At 39.9% G+C, this 26,473-nt stretch overlaps 1 protein-coding gene and 1 long non-coding RNA gene across 13 annotated transcripts in view; one reads left to right on the top strand and one right to left on the bottom strand.

The window, feature by feature from the left end:
- BIRC6 (baculoviral IAP repeat containing 6) overlaps window positions 1-16,344 on the top strand; it is a 226,981-nt gene extending 210,637 nt beyond the window's left edge. For all 12 annotated transcript variants that reach the window (XM_087863741.1, XM_045809116.2, XM_045809113.2 and 9 more), the window contains 3 exons: window positions 4,569-4,757; window positions 9,915-10,049; window positions 15,192-16,344. In XM_087863741.1, the coding sequence (XP_087719867.1) occupies window positions 4,569-4,757; window positions 9,915-10,049; window positions 15,192-15,371 (504 nt within the window). In that variant the 3' untranslated portion in view covers window positions 15,372-16,344. The remainder of the gene's footprint in view (window positions 1-4,568; window positions 4,758-9,914; window positions 10,050-15,191) is intronic.
- Window positions 16,345-21,098: 4,754 nt separating this feature from the next.
- LOC123799851 (uncharacterized) lies at window positions 21,099-26,449 on the bottom strand. Its single transcript, XR_006781727.2, has 3 exons — window positions 26,326-26,449; window positions 23,361-23,494; window positions 21,099-21,492 (listed from the first exon to the last, which is right to left on the bottom strand). It is a non-coding gene; the product is annotated as an uncharacterized LOC123799851 (long non-coding RNA).
- Window positions 26,450-26,473: the final 24 nt, after the last annotated feature.

Genomic DNA, 26,473 nt, shown 5'->3' with positions numbered 1-26,473 from the left:
CCTTTGGGATTTTTTTTTTTTTTTGGTCATATACATAGTTCACAGAATGAGAACATATTAGGTATATCATTTGTACATTGTTCACTTAACATTAGCGCATATCCATTTTTCCAGGTTATATTTTTATAATTTCTAATTGCTGTTAGTAATCTTTTGAGTTCATATATTATAATTGAACTGTTCCTCCATTATTGACTAAATATTTCACTTCTAATTTTTTTTAGTTTTATAAATGATAACAGTTACTATATGACATTCTCTTTATTTTAGATAGCTTCCTAAATCTAAGTTTTCAGACCTGTGACAAACTGACTTGGGCAGGAGCAAGAGGAAGGTCTCTTTTCTGTGGCAAAAGTGAATAGCCTTGTCTTCCTCCAGATCTTAAGGGGGGGAAGCTTTCAGTCTTTCCCATTGATTGTCATGTTACCTGTGAGTTTTTCATAAATTCTGTTCATCATGTTGAGGACATTCCTCTTTATTCCTGGCTTACTGAGTATTTTTATTACGAATGGATGTTGGATTTTGTCAGATGCTTTCTCTGCATCTGTTGAAATGATTCTACTATTTCTGTTTTTTAATTTTATTAATACAATGTATTATATTAATTTTTGGATGTTAGACCGACCTTGCATTCCTCGGATAAATCCATTTGGGTCTCTTGGTATATAATTCTTTTTATGTATTACCGGATTCAGTTTGCTACTATTATGTTTGAGGATTTTTGCATCTGTATTCCTAAGAAATATTGGTCTCGTTGTGAGGTTGTTTTATGCAAGAAATAAATACATGCAGGCAGGAAAACATTGCTCTTTGTCCTGTGTTAGAAACTTTCTTCAGGGGCAGACTAGAAGGGATCAGGGAAAATTACTTAATTTTTTCTTGGTTAGATTTTGGAACCCAACATTGTTTTTGCTTTTTATTTATCACATGTGCACAAAGGATAAAAGTACTTTTGCCAGATTGAAAGTATTCCATAAAACTTTTTGAAGGTTATATACCATTAAAAACAATTCCAAAATATTTTGAGCAGTGGCAAGCTTTATTAGAATTGCTTGGTTTCTCTGTAGTGAGTTTCTTAAAAGAATAATGGTTATTTGTATAAAAATATCTGGTCTTATGCCATAGGTCTCATATCCAGCAGTAACATAGTAATAGTCTTAACTATTAGCACAATTTAAAATCAAAAGTCTTATTGTTCATTAAAACTTTCATCAGAATTATTACAGTAGCACAAGATTTTAGCATTGCTATAACTAGTTTTTATGTTGCTATTATGTACTTAAAATACCTATTATAATCCTTGTGAATAGTTTCTTCCAGTAGGATGTTAATAAAAATGTCATATGCAGGAGAAGTTAAACATAATTTGTGGTTCATGTAATCAACCATTTATAAATGTTAACAATATATATTCCCATTGGGGCACATGGTTGGCTTAGTCCATTAAGCATCTGACTTCAGCTCAGGTCATGCATGAACTCAGGGTCCTGGGATCAAGCCCTGTGTCTCAGCAGGGAGCCTGCTTATACCTCTGCCACTCCTCCTTCCCTGCTTGTGCTCTCTGTCTCTCTCTCAAATAAATAAATAAAATCGTTGTATATATGAAACCATTTTTCTTTTTCTTTTTTTAAAGATTTTATTTATTTGCTAGAGCATGAGCAGGTTGGGGGGAGCAGAGGGAGAGGAAGAGACATATTCCCCACTGAGCAGGGAGCCAAATGTGGGGCTCAGTCCCAGGGCCCTGAGATCATGACCTGAGCCGAAGGTAGACGCTTAACTGAATGAGCCACCCAGGTGCCCCTGAAACAATTTTCCTTAAAATGGAAAGTTCTGGAAATCATCAACTGTTTATAGTCCTACTCAATAGCAGTATAATTTTCCAGAGGCAGGTACTTACTATTTTAAAAGGCTGAAAGCATTTTACTAATAAGAGTGTTTCCCTGACGCCAAAGATGTTATTATTTCTTCTAATAGAGTTTCTTGTTGCAAATTAATATTTTGGATTATATACTCTGTACTATGTTTGAAATATCTATAATAAATTTTAGATACAATGTGAAAATACAGGAAATTAAAAGATAATAATTACTAAGGGATGTGGGATGGAGGGAGGAATATGGCAGATTAGCGGATATTCTAAAGATAAGTCACAAGAATGGATAGTGGTAGGAAAGTTGTGACCAAATGAATATATAAAATCGTAGGATACTTGATTGCTGACTAGTTGAGTGGCTTGGTAGAAGACCACTCAACTGGGTTAAAATTTTTGTTTTGACACAGAGAGTGAAAGTAGGCTGTTACTTGGTTCTTGATTTGGTCCGTTCCAAACAAATTACAATGAAAAGTTCTTGCCCTTTTGTGGATGCTAATATAAAACTGAAGAGGCGAGGGACTGTACATTCAGCCTATGAATAAAAGTCTGTAACTCTTGACTTTGTCGAAGTATCAAAGGATTGACTAGGAATCAGTGAACCTACATTACAGAATGAAAATGTATTCTGTTTATTATTAACTTAAATGTAACTGTATGTATATAATATACTGTGCTGTGTAATGGATGTTTTTCTGTTAATTACCAATTCATTGTCAGCTCATATTCTAAGAAAACACTTTAGCCAGAGGTAGCTATGATAAACATTTTAGTTTGGTTTGATCCAGGAAGCTCTTTTAAGTTTTGTTGGTCAAAGTGGAACTCATGCTGACTGCTTTTCTGCAGGCCCATGTTACATAAGTAAAAAGACTATCTTCAGAGTAGAAATGATTTTGTTTTGCATTTTACTGTCTTCTGGATGCCTGCTGTCATTTTTACGCCACGGAAGAATAGTCACTGTGGATGAATTAAGCTTAATTAATGAGCACTACTACTTAATTCCCAACAAAAGTTTATTTAATTCTTACAGCCATTCCTTAAGTAGTTATCTTCATTTTACAGATGACCCAAAAAATAGGTTCTAGGGGTAAGTTACTCTGTTTACTGTAGTCTCTGACTTAAATGTTTTACATTGTTCTCAGAGCTAGATAATTTTTAATATTGAAAATTAAGTCCTTTCAAAAAGAAATCTTTTCCTTCCAAGTATTTATTAATTTACTGGTTTTTTTTTTTAAAGATTTTATTTATTTATTTATTCGACAGAGAGAGAGACAGCCAGCGAGAGAGGGAACACAAGCAGGGGGAGTGGGAGAGGAAGAAGCAGGCTCATAGCGGAGGAGCCTGATGTGGGGCTCGATCCCATAAAGCCGGGACCACGCCCTGAGCTGAAGGCAGACGCTTAACCGCTGTGCCACCCAGGCGCCCCTACTGTTTTTTTTCATGCCCAGTTTTATGGTTACAGTAAAGTGTGCTATGAATAAAATGACTAAACACGTCAGATAATCCAAGTCTCCAGAAGATTCCATTAAATGAATGTTATGACTCCTACATAGCTGAGTTCACTGAAGAAAAATAAAGTAGCATCTGTATACTTCCAAGGTGGTATATGTTTTAAAAAGCAGGGGAACCTGAGTGGAGCAGTTGGTTAAGCATTTGAATCTTGGTTTCAGCTCTGGTCGTGATCTCAGGGTCATGAGATTGAGCACCACGTCTGACTCTAGGCTAGGTGCAGAGTATGCTTGAGATTCTCCCTCTCCCTTTCCCTTTCCCTTTCTCAGGCTTGTACGCGCTCTCTCTCTCAAATAAATAAGTAAATAAATAAATAAATTCTTTTAAAAAGGCAAACACAGGATGCCTTTAAAAAGTATTTTCCTGGGGCGCCTGGGTGGCACAGCGGTTGGGCGTCTGCCTTCGGCTCAGGGCGTGATCCCGGCGTTATGGGATCGAGCCCCACATCAGGCTCCTCTGCTGTGAGCCTGCTTCTTCCTCTCCCACTCCCCCTGCTTGTGTTCCCTCTCTCGCTGGCTATCTCTGTCTCTGTCAAATAAATAAATAAAATCTTTAAAAAAAAAAAAAGTATTTTCCTTGGAGTAAAAATAAAGATTGCGTTTTTCTTACAAGTGAGTATTATTAAGAGTTCATAGTTACCATTATGCTCTTTAAGAGTGAGGACAGTTTGAGCACAATAATGTTTAAATTGGTGTGGGATGTTTATAAACAAATGTTTTTTTTAGCAATTTCAGGAAATATCTTTAGTTCTTTTTATTTTTTCAAGGATTCAAGAATATAAAATATAAGATAAATATTATATGAGTTTACTGTACCTTTTTAAGATTTTTTTGTATTTATTTTTGTGAGGGGGAGAGAGAGAGTGCGAGCACGAATGGGGGTTGGGGGGGTGGGCAAAGGGAGAAGTAGGCACCCGCTGAGCAGGGAGCATCGATGCAAGTCTCAGTTCTCAGGACCCCAGAATCATGACCTGGGCCAAAGGCAGACACTTAACCCGACTGAGCCACCCAGGTGCCCCATTACTGTACCTATTTTAATTTTGCTTTTAATAACATAGTATTTCAGTGTCCTAATGATTAACATCAATTTTATGGTGATAAAAATATGTGGAAGTACATATTAAAAGATACCAGTTTACTGGTAATAAAAATGTCCCATTATAACTTGTCTTTATTTCTTTGTTCCTCAGGTGTTGGTGTCTGTTCAGTCCCTTATATTAGTAGCTGAGCCTTATTTTAATGAACCAGGATATGAACGGTCTAGAGGCACTCCCAGTGGCACACAGAGTTCTCGAGAATATGATGGAAACATTAGACAAGCAACGGTTAAGTGGGCAATGCTAGAACAAATCAGAAACCCTTCACCATGCTTTAAAGAGGTATGTTCGATAAAATTAATGAAATACTTTATTAAAGAAAACATCATAGAATATAGTTTGTCAGTATTGTATCTGCCTTTATATTTAGACAGCCTGTGGTATACTAAACTTAACTATACTTTTTAATCATAAAAGATGAGTAATAATATAATTGAGGTGAATTTTAAAACCACCTACTTCCTAAAAGTCATCTGACTATATTTTGGGACAATTTTATAACTTCTTATTTTTAACAGTTACCATTCTACTAGCGAACTGTGTTACCAAAGTAGTCCTCAGAGAAATTTTTTTTTTATTTTTTTATTTTAATTTTTTTTTTTAAAGATTTTATTTATTTATTCAACAGAGATAGAGACAGCCAGTGAGAGAGGGAACACAAGCAGGGGGAGTGGGAGAGGAAGAAGCAGGCTTATAGCGGAAGAGCCTGATGTGGGGCTCGATCCCAGAACGCAGGGATCATGCCCTGAGCTGAAGGCAGACGCTTAACCGCTGTGCCACCCAGGCGCCCCTCAGAGAAATATTTTTTATCAGAATAGGTCAAGGTACTTTCTAAAGTTGCCTTACAAATAGAAACTTTGCCTTTATACTAATATCCATGTGTGAATATTGAAGAGAAGACATTTTCTTTCCTTTAGGAAAAAGTTAGACTTAGTAAGTTTCTGAAACCTGTCTTGATATTCACAAGTGCTTTTATTTCACCATATCCTGAAAAGTGACTCTTCCTGTGGTTATTTGCCTCTCCATAATCCTCTTGTCTACTGCCATACCACCCTAAACGTGCCCAATCCCGTCTGATCTCCATAATCTTAAAAAGATGATTTATTCTTTTATTTGTTTGTAAAATTTTCTTTATTTGTCAGAGAGCGAGCACACAAGCAGGGGGAGCAGGAGGCAGAGGGAGAAGCACACTCCCCGCTGAGCAAGGAGCCTGATGTGGGGCTCCATCCCAGGACCCTGGGATCATGACCTGAGCTGAAGGCAGACGCTTCACCGACTGAGCCACCCAAGCATTGCAATATGATTATATTCCTCATCTGTGATACCAGAGAACTTTATCACATCTTACTTTAACTATATTGTGAAACATGTTTCTTTTTAAAAATTGCCTCTCTTCATCATCACTTTCTTAAATTATGCTAGAAACTCAACATGTTAGAGGAAAAATTGGCATATTTACATGCCAGCAAATTGATCTTTACCCTAACAAAGCAGTTCCTTGTGGCCTCTGTGTAGCAGCATACCTGAAGCCCTCCTTATCATCAGATAGCGATGATGAATATGCTTTGAAGAAATGTAAAAGGAGCATTTCTTCTTTCATTTTTATTATTACTAAATGAATTCACACTTTGATAAAGTTAAGTGTTTTATTTTTGCAAAAGTTTGCAGTTTACCTTGAAAGGCCATGGGAATTCACTTTTCCTGATATTACAGAAAATAAAAACATGTATGTCTTTGTGCTCTGAACCATATTCTATCCCTTTTCAGGCTTGGGTTACTTTTTTTTTTTTTTTTTTAAAGATTTTATTCATTTATCTGTCAGAGCGCATAAGCAGGGGGAGTGGCAGGCAGAAGTAGAAGCAGACTCCCCCCTGAGCAAGGAGCCTGATGTGGGATTTGATCCCAGGACCCTGGGATGATGACCTGAGCTGAAGGCAGACGCTTAACCGACTGAGCCACCTAGGCATCCCAGGCTTGGGTTACTTATATTATATTTGCATCCATATCGAATGTCAACTGTTACTAGGCACTGCACTAAGGTACTCAGAACTCAAGGATAAATGAAGCTCAGTTCCTGCCCTTGAAAAACCTATATTCCTCCTCTTGTGTCATGAATTTCTTCAGTGCCCTTAAGACTCGAACAGTGAATCCAAATATATAAACTACTTGACAAGTCCACTAGATTATACAGAAGTCATCTTAACACTAAAACTGAACTCTTGATTCTTCCTTCCTTCCCTCCCTCTCTCAGTAAAAGCACCATCATCTAAGCCCCAAACGTTTACCACCTGTGACTTGATTCTCTTTCTGACATAACACATTCAGTCTAATGACAAATCCTGTTGGGCTCCACCCTTCAAAACATAATGAAAATTTGGTGGTTAAAACCATCTTTGCCATGACCAACCTATTTCAAGCCACTGTTACCTCTTGCTTGGATATTTGAAGTAGTTTCCTCACCAGTCTTCCTGCTTCCACTCATGTCCCTCTCCAGAGATTATCCACACATAATCTCATCCTCTTACTCCATTGATTTCCCATTATATGAAGAAGAAAACCCAAAGTCCTTACCATGGCCTACAAGGCCCTGTATTGTCTGGCTCCTTTCTTCTTATTCTTCAGCCTATCTACGAATTTAAAGACTTTTGATACCAAATGTTAGGATGTGCAGCAACTGGAACTCTGATGCACTTCAGATGGAAATATAAGTCATTATAGCTGCTTTGGAAAACTCTTTAGCAGGATCTGATCAGCTGAATATATGCTGAATGACTAGCAGTTCCTCTACTTGGTATGTGCTTCCTAGAAATTGGGTATAGAGAATGTTCATAACATGATTTGTAACTGTCAAAAACTGGAAACAGTTCACTTGTCTATCAACAGAATGAATGGGCAAATTATGGAATATCCATAAAATGGAATACAGCAATATAAATGAATGAACTGCTTTGCATGTTAATGTGGACAAATATTCATAAATACAATATACAACATAAGAGGCCAAGCATAAACGAGTACATTTCTTGATTCCTTTTATAAAAAGTTCAGAAATGAGTAAAACTAACATGCTTAAGGAAGTCAGGATAGGGGCGCCTGGGTGACTCATTCCATTAAGTGTCAACTCTTGATTTCGGCTCAGGTCATGAGATAGAGCCCTGCGTCAGGGTCCACACTCAGGAAATCTGCTTGTGATTGTTTCTCTTTCCTTCTCCCTCTGCCCCTGCCCGCTGTGTGTGTGCACTCGTGCACTCGTGCGTGCTCTCTAACTCAAATAAACATTTTTTTGAAAAAAGGAAGTCAGGATAGTGTATACCTGTGGGTGAGGATTAATGGTGAGAGGTAGCACAAAGGGGACTTCTGGCATGCTTGGTAATGTTCTGTTTCTCATCTGAGTAGAGATTACATTGGTGTGCACTGTGGGAAAATGCATCCAGTTGTACATGTAATTTGTGTACTTTTCTGTGTATGTTAAGCTTCACTTTTAAGATGTATTGAAATAAGCGTGTAAGTATTTATACTCAGTTTTGTTGGTTCACACATAAAAAATTTTTCTGGAAGAAAAATAAACTTAACACAAGGAACTCAGAGTGGTGGGATGACTTTTACAAAAAGCAAGTAAGTATAATTTGAAACAATAATCTTTCTCATCCTGTAGAACCTAGCTCACAGTAAAGGGGGCACCCCTTGCCCATGAATGCTTTCCTGATTCTCCCAATTAGATGTGACTCTTTGAATTCCCTGGGGTTTTTTGTTTTGTTTTTGCTTTTGTCTTTTGTTTGTTTGTTTTTTCTTTATTTTATTTCATTTCACTTTATTTCCAGTATAGTTAACATACAGTGTTACTGGTTTCAGGTATACAATATAATGATCCAACAATTCCATACATTTTGTTTTTTAACTACCTTTTACACCTATGCACTCACCTATCTGTGGTTGTCATGACTCTTCATGTCAGGCTGTGTCTTACTTTTGCATCCCTGTAGGCATCAAATGCAGTAATTGTTAAATGTAATAGGATCTTACTGGTGTTTTACATCCATTCCCATGTTTTCCTAATAGTACCTTTTGGTATTATTGCCTTTTCATTAGGGGAGATAAGGTCATTGGAATATAGTGGCTAACCCAGAATACAGAATGTTTTTGTTTTAAAGATTTTGTTTATTTAGGGATTCCTGGGTGGCTCCCCCTTGGTTGGATATCTGCCTCCAGCTCAAGTCATGATCCCAGGGTCTTGGGATTGAGTCCCACGACGGGCTCCCTGCTCAGTGGGGAGCCTGCTTCTCCCTCTGCCTGCCACTCACCCTGCTTATGCTCTCTCTGACAGATGAATGGATAAAATCTTAAAAAAAAAAAAAAGATTTTATTTATTTGGGGGAGAGAGAGAGTGCACGAGCAGAGGGAAGGGCAGATGGAGAGGGAGAAGCAGACCCCCGGTGAGCAGGGAGCCCAACTCGGGGCTCGATCCCAGGACCCTGAGACCAGGACTGAGCCGGAGGCAGATATTTAACCTACTGAGCCACCCAGGCACCCCCAGAATGGTATTTTTTAATTGATATAGTATTTCCAAATTGATCTAATTTCTAACTTAAATTTGTCAGAAGTAGACTCATGCTTACACAGTAAGAAATTCTGTCCAAATTTTCAAAGAGAATTTTTAAAAATTCCATATGCAAACCACAATTATTACAAGGAAGGTTAACTTTGGAGCGCCTGGGTGGCTCAGTCAGTTAAGCGTCCAGTTCTTGGTTTCGATCTCAGGGTTGGGAGGTGGAGCCCCACATGGGGCTTCGCACTGAGCACGGAGCCTGCTTAAGATTCTCCCTGTCCCTCCCTCTGCCTCTACCTTCCATCCCACGCACAGGAACACCTGCTTGCGTGCATGCTCACTCGCCCTCAAATAAACAAGGAAAGTTAACTTTATAAAAAACAATCTTAACTATAAATTAACCAGAAGATAAAATTTAAGAAAGTAGTAATAGTGCCTATTTTTAGGGCTCTGTTCTGATTTCTGTGTCAGTATCTTTGACATTTGGAATATCTCTAATTATTTAGGTATTTGTAGAGTTCTCTTTTAAAGGTAGAAAATTTGACAGTTTTTCTCTTGTCAGTACTTTCCTAATTATTTTCTCCTGGTTATTCATTTACAGTGCTCACCTTGTGAGTATATTGTATTATAGATGTCTTTATTCTTGCCGATAGGATTACCTATTTGAATGTCTGGTTGCTATGGGGCATTATTTTCTGCTGTAAAGCTGGGCATTTCAACACGTGTCATCTGTTGTCATTAGCCTGATTCTTCCCTGTTAATGTAAAATTCACTAAATTGAGTTTTTTGGAGACAAAAACGTTGCAATTGTCTTTTAAATTTCATTTGTCATGCCACTTCTTTTAAATTCTGACGTGAACCCCTTTTGTTCCCTTGGTTGTTTCCTTCTGAAGGTTATACACAAACACTTTTACTTGAAAAGAGTTGAGATCATGGCCCAGTGTGAGGAGTGGATCGCGGACATCCAGCAGTACAGCAGCGATAAGCGGGTAGGCAGGACTATGTCCCACCACGCCGCCGCTCTCAAGGTGAGTCAGCCTTCCTAACAGGAGCCCTACCGGCAGCGTTAAAGCAAGAGTTGTGTCTTCATTGACAGAGCCATAGTCCCCAGATGGTAAAGGAATCAGAAGGATTCAAAGAAACAACATTTATTTTAAGTTCAGAGGCCTAAATTGCTATCCGAGAGTCTGTAGAAAAGGTTCATTAATTTTGACAATGAGTTGACACTTCCTAGAAAGGATGTTGACAACAGCGTGTGCTCTGTGAAGGACTTTTTTTATTCTTTTCCCTTTTCTCTTTTGCAGTTTACTTTTCATTCTGCCCAAGGTCCCCGCTCCCAGTTCTCCACACCAGTGACCCTGGCTCCCCTCTCTGCTCCCTCAGCTCTCCCTTCCAGGCCTTTACTCTCATTTTCACCTGTTCTTGCTAGCTCCCTGCCATTCGGCTGCAGCTGAAATTTAACTTTATGGAAACCTGCCTTGACTTAGATCACTTCAGTTTAAGCTTCTCTAACACCCTCTATGTGTTCAAACACTCACTCAGGGTTCCTGACTGGCTCAGTGGGAAGAGCATGTGACTCTTGATTTTAGGGTCATGAGTTTGAGCCTCACGCTGGGGGTAGAGTTTACTTTAAAAAAAAAGTTAAAAATTTATTTTTTTAATAGTTAAAGAAGAAAAGACTCTCATTGCGCTGGTCTAAATGTCTTTTGGGGGCACTTGGGTGGCTCAGTCGGTCAGGCATCTGCCTTCAACTCGGGTTGTGATCCCAGAGATCCCATCAGGCTCTCTGCTTGGTAGGGAGCCTGCTTCTCCCTCTCCCTCTGCCCCCTACTCATGCTTGCTGTCTCTCTCTGTCTCAAATAAATAAAATTAAAAAAAAAATAAATTTTTGTCTTTTCTACCAGTTTTCATTTGTAGACCATGTGGTTCCTCCTCTTCTCATACTCTTTAACTCTTTTAGTGTATTTTTTCTTCCCCCGTCTAAATGATTATATACCTGAAGGCTTAAATTTTGGCCCTCAGGGCCATTTTAGTCTTTTACTCTCAGTTTTATCTATATCCTTAACTTTGGCCATATACTATCTTTCTCTTTTTTTAAGTGTAGCTGACATAAAATTTTATATTCACTTCAGGTGTACAACCTGTGATTCCACGTTTATATGCATTACAAGTGATCATAAGTCTAGCTCTTTGCTTTAAAGGCCATTTATTCTTTTTTTTTTTTTTAAGATTTTATTTTTTTTAAAGCAATCTGCATACACAGCGTGGCGCTTGAACTCAGGACCCTAAAATCAAGAGTCGTATGCTCCACCGACTGAGCCACCCAGGTGTCCCAAGGCCACTTTCTCTTTAAAAGTGACTTTTCCAGGGGCGCCTGGGTGGCACAGTCCTTAAGCGTCTGCCTTTGGCTCAGGGCGTGATCCCAGCGTTCTGGGATTGAGCCCCACATCAGGCTCCTCCGCTAGGAGCCTGCTTCTTCCTCTCCCACTCCCCCTGCTTGTGTTCCCTCCCTCGCTGGCTGTCTCTGTCAAATAAATAAAATCTTAAAAAAAAGAGTGACTTTTCCAACTATTGCCTGGTTTTTGCTTTCTCAGAATTATATTATGGCATTTTTACTTGGATGCCCTGTCATTACTTTTTTTTTTTTTTTTTTTTTAAAGATTTTATTTATTTATTTGGCAGAGAGAGAGAGACAGCCAGCGAGAGAGGGAACACAAGCAGGGGGAGTGGGAGAGGAAGAAGCAGGCTCATAGCAGAAGAGCCTGATGTGGGGCTCGATCCCAGATCACTGGGATCACGCCCTGAGCCGAAGGCAGACGCTTAACCGCTGTGCCACCCAGGCGCCCCGTGCCCTGTCATTACTTAAGGTGAAGGTCTAAAATTAGAACTTCTCTTCCCTCTTATCAAGTTTTCTTTTTTTTTAAAATTGGGCTATAGTTGACATAACATGTACAGCATGTTGACTTGATACATTTTATATACTGTAACGTGATTACCATTGTAGTCATAGCACCTCTGTCACATTGCATGATATCATTTCCTTTTTGTGGTCAGAACAATTAAGATCTAGAATCTACATTGATTATAATACGATATTGTTGTCTATAATAACTGCTCTGCACGTTTGATCTCCAGGACCTATTTGTTAACTAGTTGCAAGTTTGTACCCTTAAACAACATCTCTCCTATTTTCCCATCCCCCACCCCCACTAGCTACCATTTTACTCTAATTTTTATGAGTTTGGCTTTTTAAATTTTATTTTAATTTTAATTCCAGTGTAGTTAACATACAGTCTTATGTTAGTTTCAGGTGTACGATATAGTGATTCAGCAATTCCATATATTACTCAGTGCTCATATGATAAGGGTACTCTTAAGCCCCTTTACTTATTTCATCCATTCCCTCACCCACCTCCCCTCTGGTAACTGTTCTCTGTAGTTAAGAGTCTCTTTTTGCTTTGTTCCTTTTTTCTCCCCATTGTTTGTTTTGTTTCCTAAATTACACACAAGAGTGAACTCATATGGTATCTGTCTCTGGCTTATTTCGGTTAGCATTGTACTCTCTAGCTCCATCCCTGTTGTTGAAAATGGCAAGATTTCATTCTTTCTTATGCCTGAATAATATTCCATTGTCTACATATGCTGCATTTTCTTTTTCTACTCATCTATTGGTGGACACTTGGCCTACCTCCATAATTTGGCTCTTATAAATAATGCTGCAGTAAACATAGGGGTACATATATCCCTTTGAATTTAGTGTTTTCATATTTGAGGAGTAAATACCCAGTGTAGTGTGACTACTGGATTATAGGGTAGTTCTATTTTTAATTTCTTGAGGAACTTCATACTGTTTTCCATAATGGTAGCACCAGTTTGCATTTCCACCAACAGTGCAAGAGGGTTCCTTTTTCTCCACATCCTCACCAACACTTGTTATTTCTTGAGTTTTTTATTTTAACCCTTCTGACAGGTGTGAGGTGATATCTTGTAGTTTTGATTTGCATTTCCCTGATGATGAGTGATATTGAGCATCTTTTCATGTGTCTGTTGGCCATCTGTATGTCTTCTTTGGAGACATGTCTGTTCATGTCTTCTACCCATTTTTTAATTGGATTGTTTGTTTGTTTGGTGTTGGCTTCTATATGTTCGTTATATATTTTGGATACTAACCGTTTATTGGATATGTCATTTGCAAATGTCTTTTCCCATTCAGTAGGCTGTCTTTTCCTTGTGTTGGTTGTTGCCTTTGCTGTGTGGAAGCTATTTATTTATTTATTTGTTATTGTTTGTTTGCTTGCTTGCTTATTTTAGAGAGGGAGAGAATAAATCCTAAGCAGGCTCTATGCCCAGTGCAGAGCCCAACACAGGGCTTGATCTCACAACCCTGAGATCATGACCTGAGCCGAAATCAAGAGTCAGTTATTTAACTGATTGAGCCACCCAGGCGCCCCATATTTTTCATTTTAAATCATTTTTCTCTGTCTTAAAATTTTCAGATATTATTCAACTCCTCCTTCATCTAGTTTACTTGGTCAGTACTAGGTCTTATCAGTGCTGCCTTCAGGGGGATGCTGCCTCCCCTCTCTGCATTATTTCTTTTCAGTTCTCACAGCTTAAGTTTGTTTGACAAGCTTCTTTGGACTTAGTTCTCCCCTTCTAATTCTTTCTGTAGTCCATAACCAAATTGATCTTCCTCAAACCCGTGTTTAGATATCTCTTTCTTTTAAACAAAACCTTAGTGATGAAAGTCCACCCTTCTTTGGCTTTGTTATGTCAGTTGGTGTCTTGCTTATATCTCACATTCTTTTATTCTGTTATTTCTGTGTCGCTCTGGCCTGGAAATCTCTATCCCTGAATCAGCCCAAATTTATATCATTTTAACTATACCTTTGCTGCTGAGTGCTACTTGAGAAAAGTATGCAGCCTTAGCTTAATAATTCCACAGTAAGGACATAGGATCCCACCTCAGCTAAGGCCTTGGAGTCATCAAATTTTTTTCATTCTTCTTCCCTAGTTATTGTTTTCTCCTATTGTCCATAGTGGAAGGGAAATTGGGGCTAGAGAAATTACGAGTTACCAGCGTGTTAATATATTTTGAAACCTTACAAATGGCTACAAGTGTGTAGTTATTATTATTTTGTTTATAGGTCTTAGACCTCTAACCCAAATTTAGGCCCTATGAGGTCAGAGATTATATCTTCCTTATTCTATTCATTGCTTTTATATTGTCAGTGTTGAACACAGTGTCTCATACGTAAAAATTTTTCTATAAATGTTGGTTAGTTAATTTTCAAAGTCAGGTATTGACAACAACAATTTTTCAAAGGCCTGGTGTGATACTTGAGGTCTCTCCCAGTGGAAAAATATAAACCAAAACTTAATATTTGTAGACAACTCTGGTAACATCTCTACATCTTTCTCTAAATGGTAGTATGGTAGAATACAAAATTACATAATCTCTCTGGTTCTTCTTTTTCACTTGCTTAAATTAGAAAAAAAAGTGGGGGGGGCACCAGGGGTGGCTCAGTTGATTAAGTGTTTGACTCTTGCTCTTAGCTCAGGTCTTGATCTCAGGGTCATGAGTTTGAGCCCTGTGTTGGGCTGCACACTGGGCATGGGGCCTGCTTATGAAAAAAAATAGGATGATAAAATTGTTTCTAAGGTTTTTTCTGAGCATTAAGTGAGACTGTTAGTGTGAAGCATTTTGCACATGTTCTACACAAGACCTGGTACCTGATGAATACTTGTTTGCACTCAGTAAAATAATGGTGGGTTTACTTTCATTTATGGACTTCCTGTCAAAAATATTTAGCCAGAGATAGGATGTATTATAAGTCAAGAGGTTATTCTCTTTAACTTAAAAGAGTACCATATGTGAATGATATCTTATAAATCATTAGTAATGCTGTTTCTGTTACCAGGGTAGGGGGCCTGGGTAGGAGCTGTGCCCACGCTACTCAGGGCTTTTCAGCAACGTCAGTTATTTTGAGGTTAGAGGTTTTTGCCCATTTTGTTCACTGCTCCTTAGAGTAGCTAACATAAGGAAGGTACTTAATAAATATTTGTAGGCCTATTTGGGTTTTGTTTTAAACTCAGTTTTTCCCTCAAATGATGTTATGTTAGAATATCAGGGTTTGTAATTGTCGTATCGCTTATTTTCCCCTGTATAGCGTCACACTGCTCAGCTCCGGGAAGAGCTGCTAAAACTTCCCTGTCCCGAAGGCTTGGACCCTGATGCTGATGATGCCTCGGAGATGTGCAGTGCCGCGGCAGGTGCTGAGGAGACTCTAATGCATGATCAGGTCAAACCCAGCAGCAGTAAAGAACTCCCCAGTGACTTCAAATTATGAGCTGCATTGACGTGGACTTCACAGACACAACGGCTTTGAAGCACAAGCCAAATATGTCAATATTTGTATGTAAGAAACTAATTATGTAATAGTTATTGAAACTGAAACTATACTATGCCCTTAAGGAGATCCAGTTTAATTCAAGGTGATCTTTTATTTACTTGTACAAGAGTGTAAACTTTTTTGTGCTTTTATTTTTCAATTGTGAGAACCACTGATTGGTATGTTCAACAAATTTGTGTATACAAAGAAATGGATAAATCACTGATATATAAGGGAAACTACCTTAGGAAAGAATGTTTACTGAATGTTTATTTTATTATTATTTTTTTTTTACTGTAGAGTGAGGGGTTGTTAACAAAGAATATATATTGGTCATTATTACAACTACTATTTAAAGTCAGCAACTTTTCACTAAATTTGATAGATTTTATGTTTGGTCATATCTTCATGCTCATCTTTGATTTCTGAAGACCTTCTACATACACTTAAATAAAAGTTAAATGGACATACTCCCTCTTTTTTGATTTACTGGTACATTTTTTAAATGATAAATATGCCATAAAATGCATTATAGCTGGAGACTTGCACTTGTATGGATGAATTTATTACATTCAACGTATTTAATTTTATGCCTTCTAATTCTAAGATGCAGAAAAAATAAATGAACATGATTTTATTCTATGCCAACATTTGGGCCTGTGAATGTATCCGTTATTTGAATTTAAGTATATGAGAAGGAATGGTCAATTTGAAAAGTCACTCTAAACTGATTTTTTCCTAAAGGGCTCCTTTTTTCCTGGACTCTGGTTTTATTACTGAAGTCACATGTATGTATTAAAACATTGAGGCTCTGTAGAGCAGAGAGGATATCTCTCTGGTGCTGTTACAGGACATTCTGTACCTGCCATACAGGCTCATTTTCATGCAAATTCTTCTTAGAGCCAAATAAATAAAGACTTAGGTGTATTAATATGTCTTGTTTCTAAAACAGTTTGCCATGGTGTGAAATGCTATTTCTACAAAGAATTGTACACTTTCAAGACCTAAGCATGGGAAAGGAAAGGATATTTTTCAAAGACCAGTTATCACAAAGGAAAAGCTAAGGTGATTTTTGACAGTATTTATATAAAATGAAGTGGTGTGTGGGATCCTTGAATCTGGAGCTGACCAGGAGAAGCTGTATTCTGAACAGTGAGCTGCTCTCTGAAGGAAAAGGGGAACTAGGGAGCATGATCCTGTCTGAGATACAAGATATAGTGCTCCCTAAGAAGCATGGGTAAAGGAGGGGAAATGAAAAGTTCTAACACACACTGTTCAGTGTGGTGGGTGGTAAGCTACATACACCAAGAATGACAAAATAGAGAAAGAAGAGTCGGTTAAATGTCACCCCCACACATGCTAGCTAAAATCTAGGTATAAAATGATCAGCAATAAGAAGTAAAAGGACAGTCATCAGTATTCTAGGCTTTTCGGTTTTTTTGTCTGTCAGCGTCCTGTCAGGGATGATAAAAGCTACTGTATCAAGTGTATTGTTTGCCTCCAACTTAGGATTTTATTTTTAATCCTTGAAATAAGGTTGGGTTATTTTCTCCAATTCACACCACTAGTCTTCAGAAAGCTTTTATAAGAGGAAAGTAACAATACCAGTACTATAAGGTCCAATTCATGTTTTTAAAAAACCAAGACCTAGGGGCGCCTGAGTGGCTCAGTCGGTGAAGCATCTGCCTTCTGCTCAGGTCATGATCCCAGGGTCTTGGGATCGCGCCCACATTGGGCTCCCTGCTCAGCAGGGAGCCTGCTTCTCCCTCTCTCTCTTCCTGCTGCTCCCCCTGCTTGTGCTCACTCTCTCTGTCAAATAAATAAATAAAATCTTAAAAAAACAAAACCCCAAGCCTAAAAGTCTAAATTTGAGACTGACTAACATGGTTCTGTCTAGGATCCTGACTTTGAGCGCTCACTTTGAGAGTAGGTACAGGTTCCTGCACTTGAGGGTTGAATGACAGACATGGAAACATAATGTCGGTACAGTTGAGAAGTTCTCTGATAGAGTTTACAGGGTACTGTTGGGAACACAGAGGAACACTTAGCTTAGGCAAAGTGTTAATGGGCATTGAGGTGATGTGGTCATGAAAGGCTTCCTCAAGGAAGATATCCTGAGTCTTGAAGGAAGAGGATAAAGAAGTTAGGCAGGGGCGCCTGCATGGATCAGTTGGTTGTGTCCAACTCCTGATTTTGGTTCAGGTAATGATCTCGGGGTCGTGAGATCAAGGCCTATGTGGGGCTCTGCACTCAGCACAGAGTCTGAGATTCTCTCTCCCCCCCTCTCTGCCCCTCACCCTGCTCATGCTCTCTCTCAAAAAATATAAATCATTTAAAAAAAGAAGAAGCCAGGCAGAAAGAAGTTCTTACAGACATGAGAACAAGGGGAAAACTCAATAGCGCATGGGTTTGTAAGAGACAAAGTTCGATAGTCACAGGAAATGTAGGCTGTAATGTTAGAAAGATAGGAGGGCTTGGATCATGGAAGACTGTCTTGTTAAGAAACTTTAACATCCTGTGGGTGATGGAGAGCAGGGGAGCAACCTGGTCATACTCGGTTTCTAGAAGATGATTCTACCAACTACGGGGAGGCAAGGAGCTGAGTTAAGAGCCCACTAGAGTCCGGTGGTAGGTCATCAACTAGAACAAACAAAGAGGTAGAGAAAAAGAGAGGGGAAATACAAATTTTTTGGTATAAAAATAATTTAAGCATGTTTACTGGCTGAGGTACCTGGGGCGGGGGCTGGGGGTATGGTGGGGAGATGGGAAGGGTAAGCATGAAAGCCTTGGAAAAGGATGGAACTAAGACAGTAAAGATGATTGGTCTAGTTGTAAAACTACCAACTATGAAGCCATCTTAAAGAGAATTGCAAATAAACCGCTTAGTTATCACTGTAGCATTAAGACCAGCATGGTCAAAGCCAGACAAATGTAGAAAGTAATATAAAATTTTTTTGATGTCCTATAGTTTGGTTTATACAGGATGAGATAGGTGAGGGTGAGATGTTATAGTTACTGTGTCTTAAACTGGTGAAGGGTGAAGGTTTTTGGTTCCACCTCCTTTCTATTAGAGACCGATACTTTGTACAATAGGGTAAAAAGCTTGCAGCTTGCCACATTGCTTCCTCTCACTTTCTGTACTTAGCCCATTGCCGACTGGGAGCAGACCGGACCATGACCCGGGCAGCACTGTGCTCAGCCGCTCAGGTGAGGCCTGGCCTCTGGCCAGGCAGTCCTCACTGGCCATTTGTTCCTTAAACTAAAGCTGATTATTTGAGTAGACAAATGTCTACAGTTGCATTTTTTTTAAACCAAATAATATACATACTTACAGTTAGTATTCTGGCATGACCTTGTGTAGATGCTGGAATAATATTTCACTGAAACGTAAGCCTCAAATCTTGGGAGGTAGTGAGACTGGTTAGAACAAAAGGTTCCAAGATGGAAACAGACATATCTACCGGGTCAACTGAGACATGGGCGCAAATCCAGTTGCAGACCTTGAGGAGAGCTAGATAGACTCAGCTGGAGCAGGCAGCTGGGGTACCAGATGACTGGCGCTTTGAGCCTGGCCCCAGCTGGCACGCTGACTCTGCAGTCTTGGACTAGGAGGTCTGAGCATGGCAGGGCTTTGGGTTTATCTGGTTTCATAATACTGTGAAGTTACAAAAAAAATTTTTTTTAAGATTTATTTATTTTAGAGAGAGAGCATGAGCTGGGGAAAGAACAGAGGGAGAAGGAGAGAGAATCTCAAGCAGACTCCCCGCTGAGTGCAGAGCCTGACGTGGGGCTCAATCCCACCACCCTGAGATCATGACGTGAGCTGAAATCAAGAGTCAGACGCTTAACTGACTGAGCCACCCAGGTGCCCGCCACTGCCTATTTTAGAACATTTTCCTGTAGAAGAAAATTTGTGTATTTTAGCTTTATCTTTCACCCCCTTTTCTCTTGTCCTCTCCTCCCCCCATCTCCCACCCCCCGCCCTAGGCAATCAATCTACTTTCCGTTACTTCAGTAAATTTTACATAGTCTTATGATCAAGTGGCGGGGCACCTGGGTGGCTCAGTTGGTTAAGCATCAAGTGGCTACGTTGTTAGAACCTTGGGAGGGGCGGTGAACCTTAAGTTTCATTAACCTCTACCTTTATTTTTCAGGAATCCATACATTCAGTTCCCTACCGTTCACAGAGTTGGTTGGATCTAGGGGAGGGAGAGAGAGAGAGAGAGAGAGAGTGAGTGTGTGTTTTGTGAAAACTCTGAGGGGATAAAAGAGCTCATTTGGAATATCAGGTAAAGCTGAGTAAAACAAAAGAGAAACTCAAGGAGGATAAGATTCAAGAGGTTACAAAGACTTTGAGACTATCTTGGAGTTAGAATTATTTTTTGGCCTCACTTTTCCAAGTAAAGAAGCTGACTATTATTGTTTCGTGTTTTGTTTCCCAATTTTTTTAGAATGCCTTTTAAACATATAATTTATTCTTTCTATCAAAAGCTTCCCATAGTGGCCGTTGTTAGTCTAAGTAAAGGACGGTTTTGTTTTTTTTCTTTTCTTTCCTTCTTCCTTTTTCTTTTTTTTGGGGGGGTTTAATTTTTTTCATTTACCAAGGAAAATTCAAGAGTTCGGATTGTGGTGTGGCTTTATATAAGAGGTAGAAGTTCTTCCAGGAAGCAGTTTAGACTTTGACACCGACAAACCTTTAACATACCAAGAAGGGTGCTGGTGAGGTTCACAGGGTGTGCTTGGTAACCATATCTCAAATTTTCCAACTGAGTGGAGGCCTACTAGTCCTAGACTGTAGGACCATGACCAATGACCCAATAATCATTGACCTTAGACTTTAGCTTAACAAAATGACCTTCTTTCATAGACTGATAGGTCAGAGAGAGAGTGCTTCTGTGAATGTTGTACAGGGAATCCACTGCAAAGTTGGATCCATGGTTTTTCACAGATCCATCATCCATTTAACAACCTCATGGCCAGCTTGGGTTGGAGTGGAGACTTATTGGGCATGTGTTTCCACACAGTCCCTATGGAATACTCCCTTTGACATCCCGCAGAAAAAGACAAAGCTGAATGTGTTGCTTACTGTATAGTTTGCTGAGGTTGCCATAACACAGTGCCACGGACAGACGCTTCACCAACAAGGTGTTGGCAGGGTTCGTTTCTTCTGAGGCCTCTTTCCATGGGCTTGTAGGTGGCTGTTTTCTCCTTCTGTGTTCACATGGTCTCTCTGTGTCTGTGAATGTCCTAATCACCCCCCCCCCTTTTTTTAAGATTTTATTTATTTATTTATTTAGAGCGGGAGGAGAGGCAGAAGGAAAGGGAGAGAGAGCATCTCAAGCAGGCTCCACACTGAGTGTGGGGCCTGAAGTGGGGCTCAATCTCACAACTCTGAGATCATGACCTGAACCAAAATCAAGAACTGGATGCTTAACCAGCTGAGCCACCCAGGTGCCTCCCCTGACATGAACTATGTTTTTATAATAAGTGCTAGTCATCAAAATAATTAAAATATTTAAATTATTGGGCATGTTGAAGTATTCTATTGATTGGTGAGTATTGTTTGCATAAGTAATGAAATAAAACATAATTAGCATATTATTATATATCTATTCCATAGAATTTATTAATGTTGACTTTGTTTCTACAAAATCTTTAATAATGTTTTACTTTATTATTTTTTTAAAGATTTTATTTATTTATTTGACAGAGACAGCAAGAGGGAACACAAGCAGGGGGAGTGGAAAGGGAGAAGCAGGCTTCCTGCTGAGCAGTGCCTGACTCGGGGCTCCATCCCAGACCCTGGTATCATGACCTGAGCTGAAGGCAGACACTTAACGACTGAGCCACCCAGGTGCCCCTCTTAATGATGTTTTAATGCTTGTGTTAGTTCCTAGGGCTGCTGTAAGAAATTACCACCAAATAGGGGGCTTAAAACAACAAATTTATTCACTCACAGTTTTGGAGACCAAAAGTGTGAAATGAAGGAGTTGGCAGGACTATTCTCCCTTTGAAGACTCTAGAAGAGAGAATGCATTCTTTGTCTCTTCCTTTTCCTGGTCCTATTAACATCAATAAACTAAAGAATTAAAAATATATAATGTAATTTTATTCCAAGTATATAAAGTTTGAATGTATTTTCATCAAAAATACAAATTCAAGTAAATGTTAAGTTTCATGTTTTCTATTTTTTCTTCTAAAACATCTAAAATTACTAAAATTAAAAGCAAAATACAAACTATAACAAATGACTATCAAAACTTTAAATCAGTGCTGGTTAAAGAAAGCTAAATTTTTAAAATATTTAATTCAATCTTTTTTTTTTTTAAGATTTTATTTATTTATTTGACAGAGCCAGCCAGCGAGAGAGGGAACACAAGCAGGGGGAGTGGGAGAGGAAGAAGCAGGCTCCCAGCGGAGGAGCCTGATGCGGGGCTCGAACCCAGAACGCTGGGATCACGCCCTGAGCCAAAGGCAGATGCTTAATGACTGTGCCACCCAGGCGCCCCTAATTCAATCTTTTATACAAACAAAATTCAACAGTTCTATTGTTTGATGTCATCTAATGGCTAATGTGAAGAATTTGTATCATATTATATCTCATTTAAATGGTACAGCTGAGTTGTTTAAAATTGTGAAATGTTTTCTAGCCACTGTCCATATCTGTCATAAATAAAATTCTATTTCATGAGTATCTCCAGAACCAAAAATAGAACACAAATCGTAAAAAATGAGCATCACTACTGAGAAAGGGCCTTAATTATGCAAGAATCTGTTGCATTCATGCCAAGAGGGAAATTTAATAAGTTAATTGTCATTTCTAAGCAGCCTAAATCAAGAGGGCAGCGGTTCAAGGTCACCCTGTGTCCTTGGATCTTGAATGAGAGGAACCCTCATGTATTCTTTGATTTATTTTGTGTGTTTGACAACACAAGTTCCCCTTACGTGATTCTAAGCAGCCAGAAGAGTTCTAGAGTCGAGAGAGGGATGGCACTCTCTATATAGGGCTGGTTGGATCAAGCTCAGATTGTGTGAATCAGAGGCATTGTTCCCGTATCTACATTTATGGCTCCTTTGTACCCATACTGCATCTAGGGAAGTCTTGTTGAAAGCCTTATAGTTTTTCACCTGAATGAAGACCTGTCGAGGCAAGAATCTTATTTTGCTTTGTGGGACAAACAACACACCCTTCAGGGGAAGCGTGCTAGTGGTTAAAGTCAACATCTGGGGGCCCCAAGGTCAAAGGAAAGCCTAGGGGGACACCACGGGGCTGCCTGGCTTCAGTCCCCACTCCCCAGGGCAGTTTTCATAGAAGGAAACCTTTGCAGGATCTGGTTGCTTCTCACTAAGGAGGTTAGCTGTCTCGTCCTGCTCCACTTGACTTACCCACATTCCTATCTCATCCACATACATCCTTTCTGTCCTCTGCTTCTCCAGTCTTTGCTGCTGGGGATTTTCAGCATCTGTACTGACCTTGGTTCCAGGGCTGTTTTCAGTATGTTCACTAGGAAGTTATCGTATTGATTTATCTACTTGCTCTGACCTGCATACCAGTCACATACTTCTCATCCTTTGTTCATCAGATGTAGAGAGCATGGAGCTTTAAGGATCAGACTAGGTTCAAATCTTAGTGTAATTTTAGGCAAGGTACCTACCTCTCAATTTCCTTATTTGACAAATTGACTTAATAATATTTGCCTTAAGGGCGCCTGGGTGGCTCAGATGGTTAAGCATCTGCCTTTGGCTCAGGTCGTGATCTCCAGGTCCTGGGATTGAGCCCCATGTTGGGCTCCCAGCTCAGCGGGGAGTCCGTTTCTCCCTCTGCCCCCGCTCCCCCTGCTTGTTCTCTCTCTCTCTCTCTCTCTCAAATAAGTAAATAAAAATCTAAAAAAAAAGTTATTGTAAGAGTTAAGTGAGATATCCATTTAACGGTGTTTAATACCATACCTGCTTTATCTCACATCCTCAATCCATGTTGATTCATTTGCCGCAGGGCAAAGGCCCAGCTAACTCTCTTGAGGGTTAGTGGTGGTTGTGGGGCTTCGTTCTGAGAGACACAGTGCTTGGAAAGAGCAGAGGACCTGCAGAGGGATGAGAAGAAAGAACTGTGTGTCAGGTGAAGGCTTTTGAGTATTAGTCTTGGGAGATCAGATTTTACCTTTTATACAAGAGACAGTCTTTTAAAAACAGTGTTATTGAGGTATAACTGACATAGAAAAAAGTGCACATATTTTAACTGAACGGTTTGTTTTTCCATATGTATATTCCCATTAAACCATTAGCACAGAGAGTGAACATATCTGTTCACTCCCCAAAATGTCCTTCCTCCTCTTGCTTTTCCATTTCCTCAACCCCCAGCAACCAGTGATCTGTTTTCTGTCACTAGAGATTAGTTTGCATTTTCTAGATTTTTACAAATGGATTCATATTTTATGTTCTCTGTTTTCTTGGCTTATTTCACTCAGCATAATTACTTTGGTATCTGTATATATTATATGTATCTATAGTTTATTCATTTTTATAGCTGAACACTATTCCATTGTATGAATATATCACAATTTGTTTATTTGTTCATCTGTGCATGGACATTTGGGTTGTATCCAGTTTTTGGCTATTACTAAAAAGGCTGCTACAAACATTTAAAAATTATTATTAAACATGAGATTTGTTAATGAATATGAAAAAGGATTGAGGGGTCATGAAATGCTGGTTACAATCCTGCCTCCTTTTTACTACTTAGAAAAATATGAGATAGGATTAGTTAAAACACGTAACTAAATCAAACCTGAAGCTACTTGGAGAAAGGCATCATTTACAATACAGATTAAGGTTCTAGAGTAAATATGGCATGTTGAATATATGCCATCTCTCCTTCTTCAAAACCCACTAAATCTATGGTAAAGAAAAAAGTTAAGACATAACCCACAGGGAAAGAGACAATGAGACTAGCGGCCCTGTTTGGGAGCTACTAACTGGTGTAGCTGAGCAGAGAAAGCCCAATCCTACAAATGCAGTGGGAAAAGCTAAGGCAAACTTGTACGTAGCCTGAAGAATCCCTGAAAAACTCAGCAACCGGGAGCGCTAGATATCCCTGGGACTGAAGGTTATGGGATGGGAAGAGGAAGGGCTGAAACGAGGAGGACTCCTGCAAAGATGAGTCAGTCAGTCGGAACCCCTGCCTACTCCTTCCCCGCCAGTCCCCCTGCCGTGGTCTCTACAGGGTCTGATATTCAGACTGGGTCTTTTTTTTTTTTTAAGATTTTATTTATTTATTCATTCAACAAAGATAGAGACAGCCAGCGAGAGAGGGAACACAAGCAGGGGGAGTGGGAGAGGAAGAAGCAGGCTCATAGCAGAAGAGCCTGATGTGGGGCTCGATCCCAGAACGCCGGGATCACGCCCTGAGCCGAAGGCAGACGCTCAACCGCTGTGCCACCCAGGTGCCCCCAGACTGGGTCTTGAATGCTGAGACTCCTGGCTTTCTTGCTCTGCTTGGCTCTGGAACACTGGCAACCAGACCCTCACTGTCCAGGTAGGAAATTTAAAAAGTCTCTGAAAAATCTGACCAGCTCAAGAAAAAAGACTTAACAGGTGGTGACATCAGGGTTCCTAGCAGACTGCCCAGCCAAGCCACTGCACTCATCCTAAAGCGGACATATCCTACTCACTGGCTCAGTATCCACTCCATTTTTTGGTTTATTTTTTGCTTTTGTTTTTTTTTCAATTGAGACCACATTTTTTTCTCCCACATTTTTATTTCAGAGTCCATTTCCCTGAAGAGAGATGAATATACTTAATTATTATCATTGTCAAGCATATCTCACTTAAAATAAACCTTGAATTATAGAGACAGCACCAAGTTCAGTGTATGGGACAATGTGGCTCTACAGGCAAGTGAAGAACCTGGTTGAGCCGCCAGTGTGTTTCTGCTTTAATAGCTCTAACAACTGTCAAATGTTTAGACAGTGCTGGATTTTGTGCTTTAAAAAACCGAAAGGACACACTGATTATCATTTCCTGCACAAATAGCGTTTCATTACTTCTCAGTGAGAAGACATTCTAGGGCATCTGCTCTTCTCCACTCAGCCCACGTCTGGCTTCCCTTGGCTTCTGCTGGCAGAGGCTGAGCACCATTCCCTCCACAGTCTAGGGAGGAGGAAAGTGAATTGAGAATTTAGTTCCCTCCTTGCCGCCGTCACTGGGCTAGGCTCTTTCAGAGATCGCTTGCCCTTGATTTCTCCAAGAATGCGGCGTGGTCAGGGTTACCCTAACTAGTGCACAGCATTCTCACAGTGCAGGCTTCAGGCCCACGGGGGCAGAGTCCCACCCCGCGGAGGCCTGGCTCTCTGAGCCTCAGTTTTGGCTCAGGAGCGCAGCTATGAAGAGAGGACGTGCGAAAGAGGCGCAGCTCGGTGCTCAGCTGCAGGCCCGCAGGGGTGGCAGGTTTCTGGACTCAGCCTACCCGCCGCAAGCTTCCATGCACCAGCTGCGGGGCCACAGGTCCCACTCAGTCATAATTCATATAGTGGCAGCGTCAAAACCAGATTACTTTCCTTATACTTTTTTAAAAAGTTACTTATTTATTCTATTTAGTCATGTATGTGTGTAATGCCTACACCCAACCTGGGACTTGAACTCACTTTAGGAGTCGCATGCTCCTCCCACGGAGCCATCCAGGCGCCCCAAAACTTCCCTTACACTTTAATTCATTCTAATAAAAAAGACCTATTCTCTGCGGAGGTGGTCCTTGTGCTGGCCAACCCCACTTCACAGGGTCTCTAACTTCCTGAAATGGTACCCGGATGTCGGTAGCAAGGGCCCACACGCATTTTGCATGAAGTACCCTGGTTAGGTAGTCAGGAGGGCTCTGATCCAAAAATGTTTAGGAACCCAAGCCGTAGATTCCTATTACCTGTTGGCAGGACAAGACGGCTGCTTCCAGTTGAGTTTTAATCTCAATCCTCAGTGGGTGATGCAAGGGGACTCCACCTCCCCTCAGGTCTTCTACAGCCCTTGGCACCGCCCCTTTAGGGCGGGGCTGAGATCGACCGCGCCCTCCC

The sequence above is a fragment of the Ursus americanus genome, chromosome 7 (genome assembly GCF_024610735.1).
Source record: "Ursus americanus isolate L20-20 chromosome 7, mUrsAme1.1.p, whole genome shotgun sequence".
Classification (NCBI taxonomy): domain Eukaryota; kingdom Metazoa; phylum Chordata; class Mammalia; order Carnivora; family Ursidae; genus Ursus; species Ursus americanus.
The sequence above is the reverse complement of the archived record's forward strand: the minus strand, read 5'-3'. Positions and strand labels throughout refer to the sequence as shown.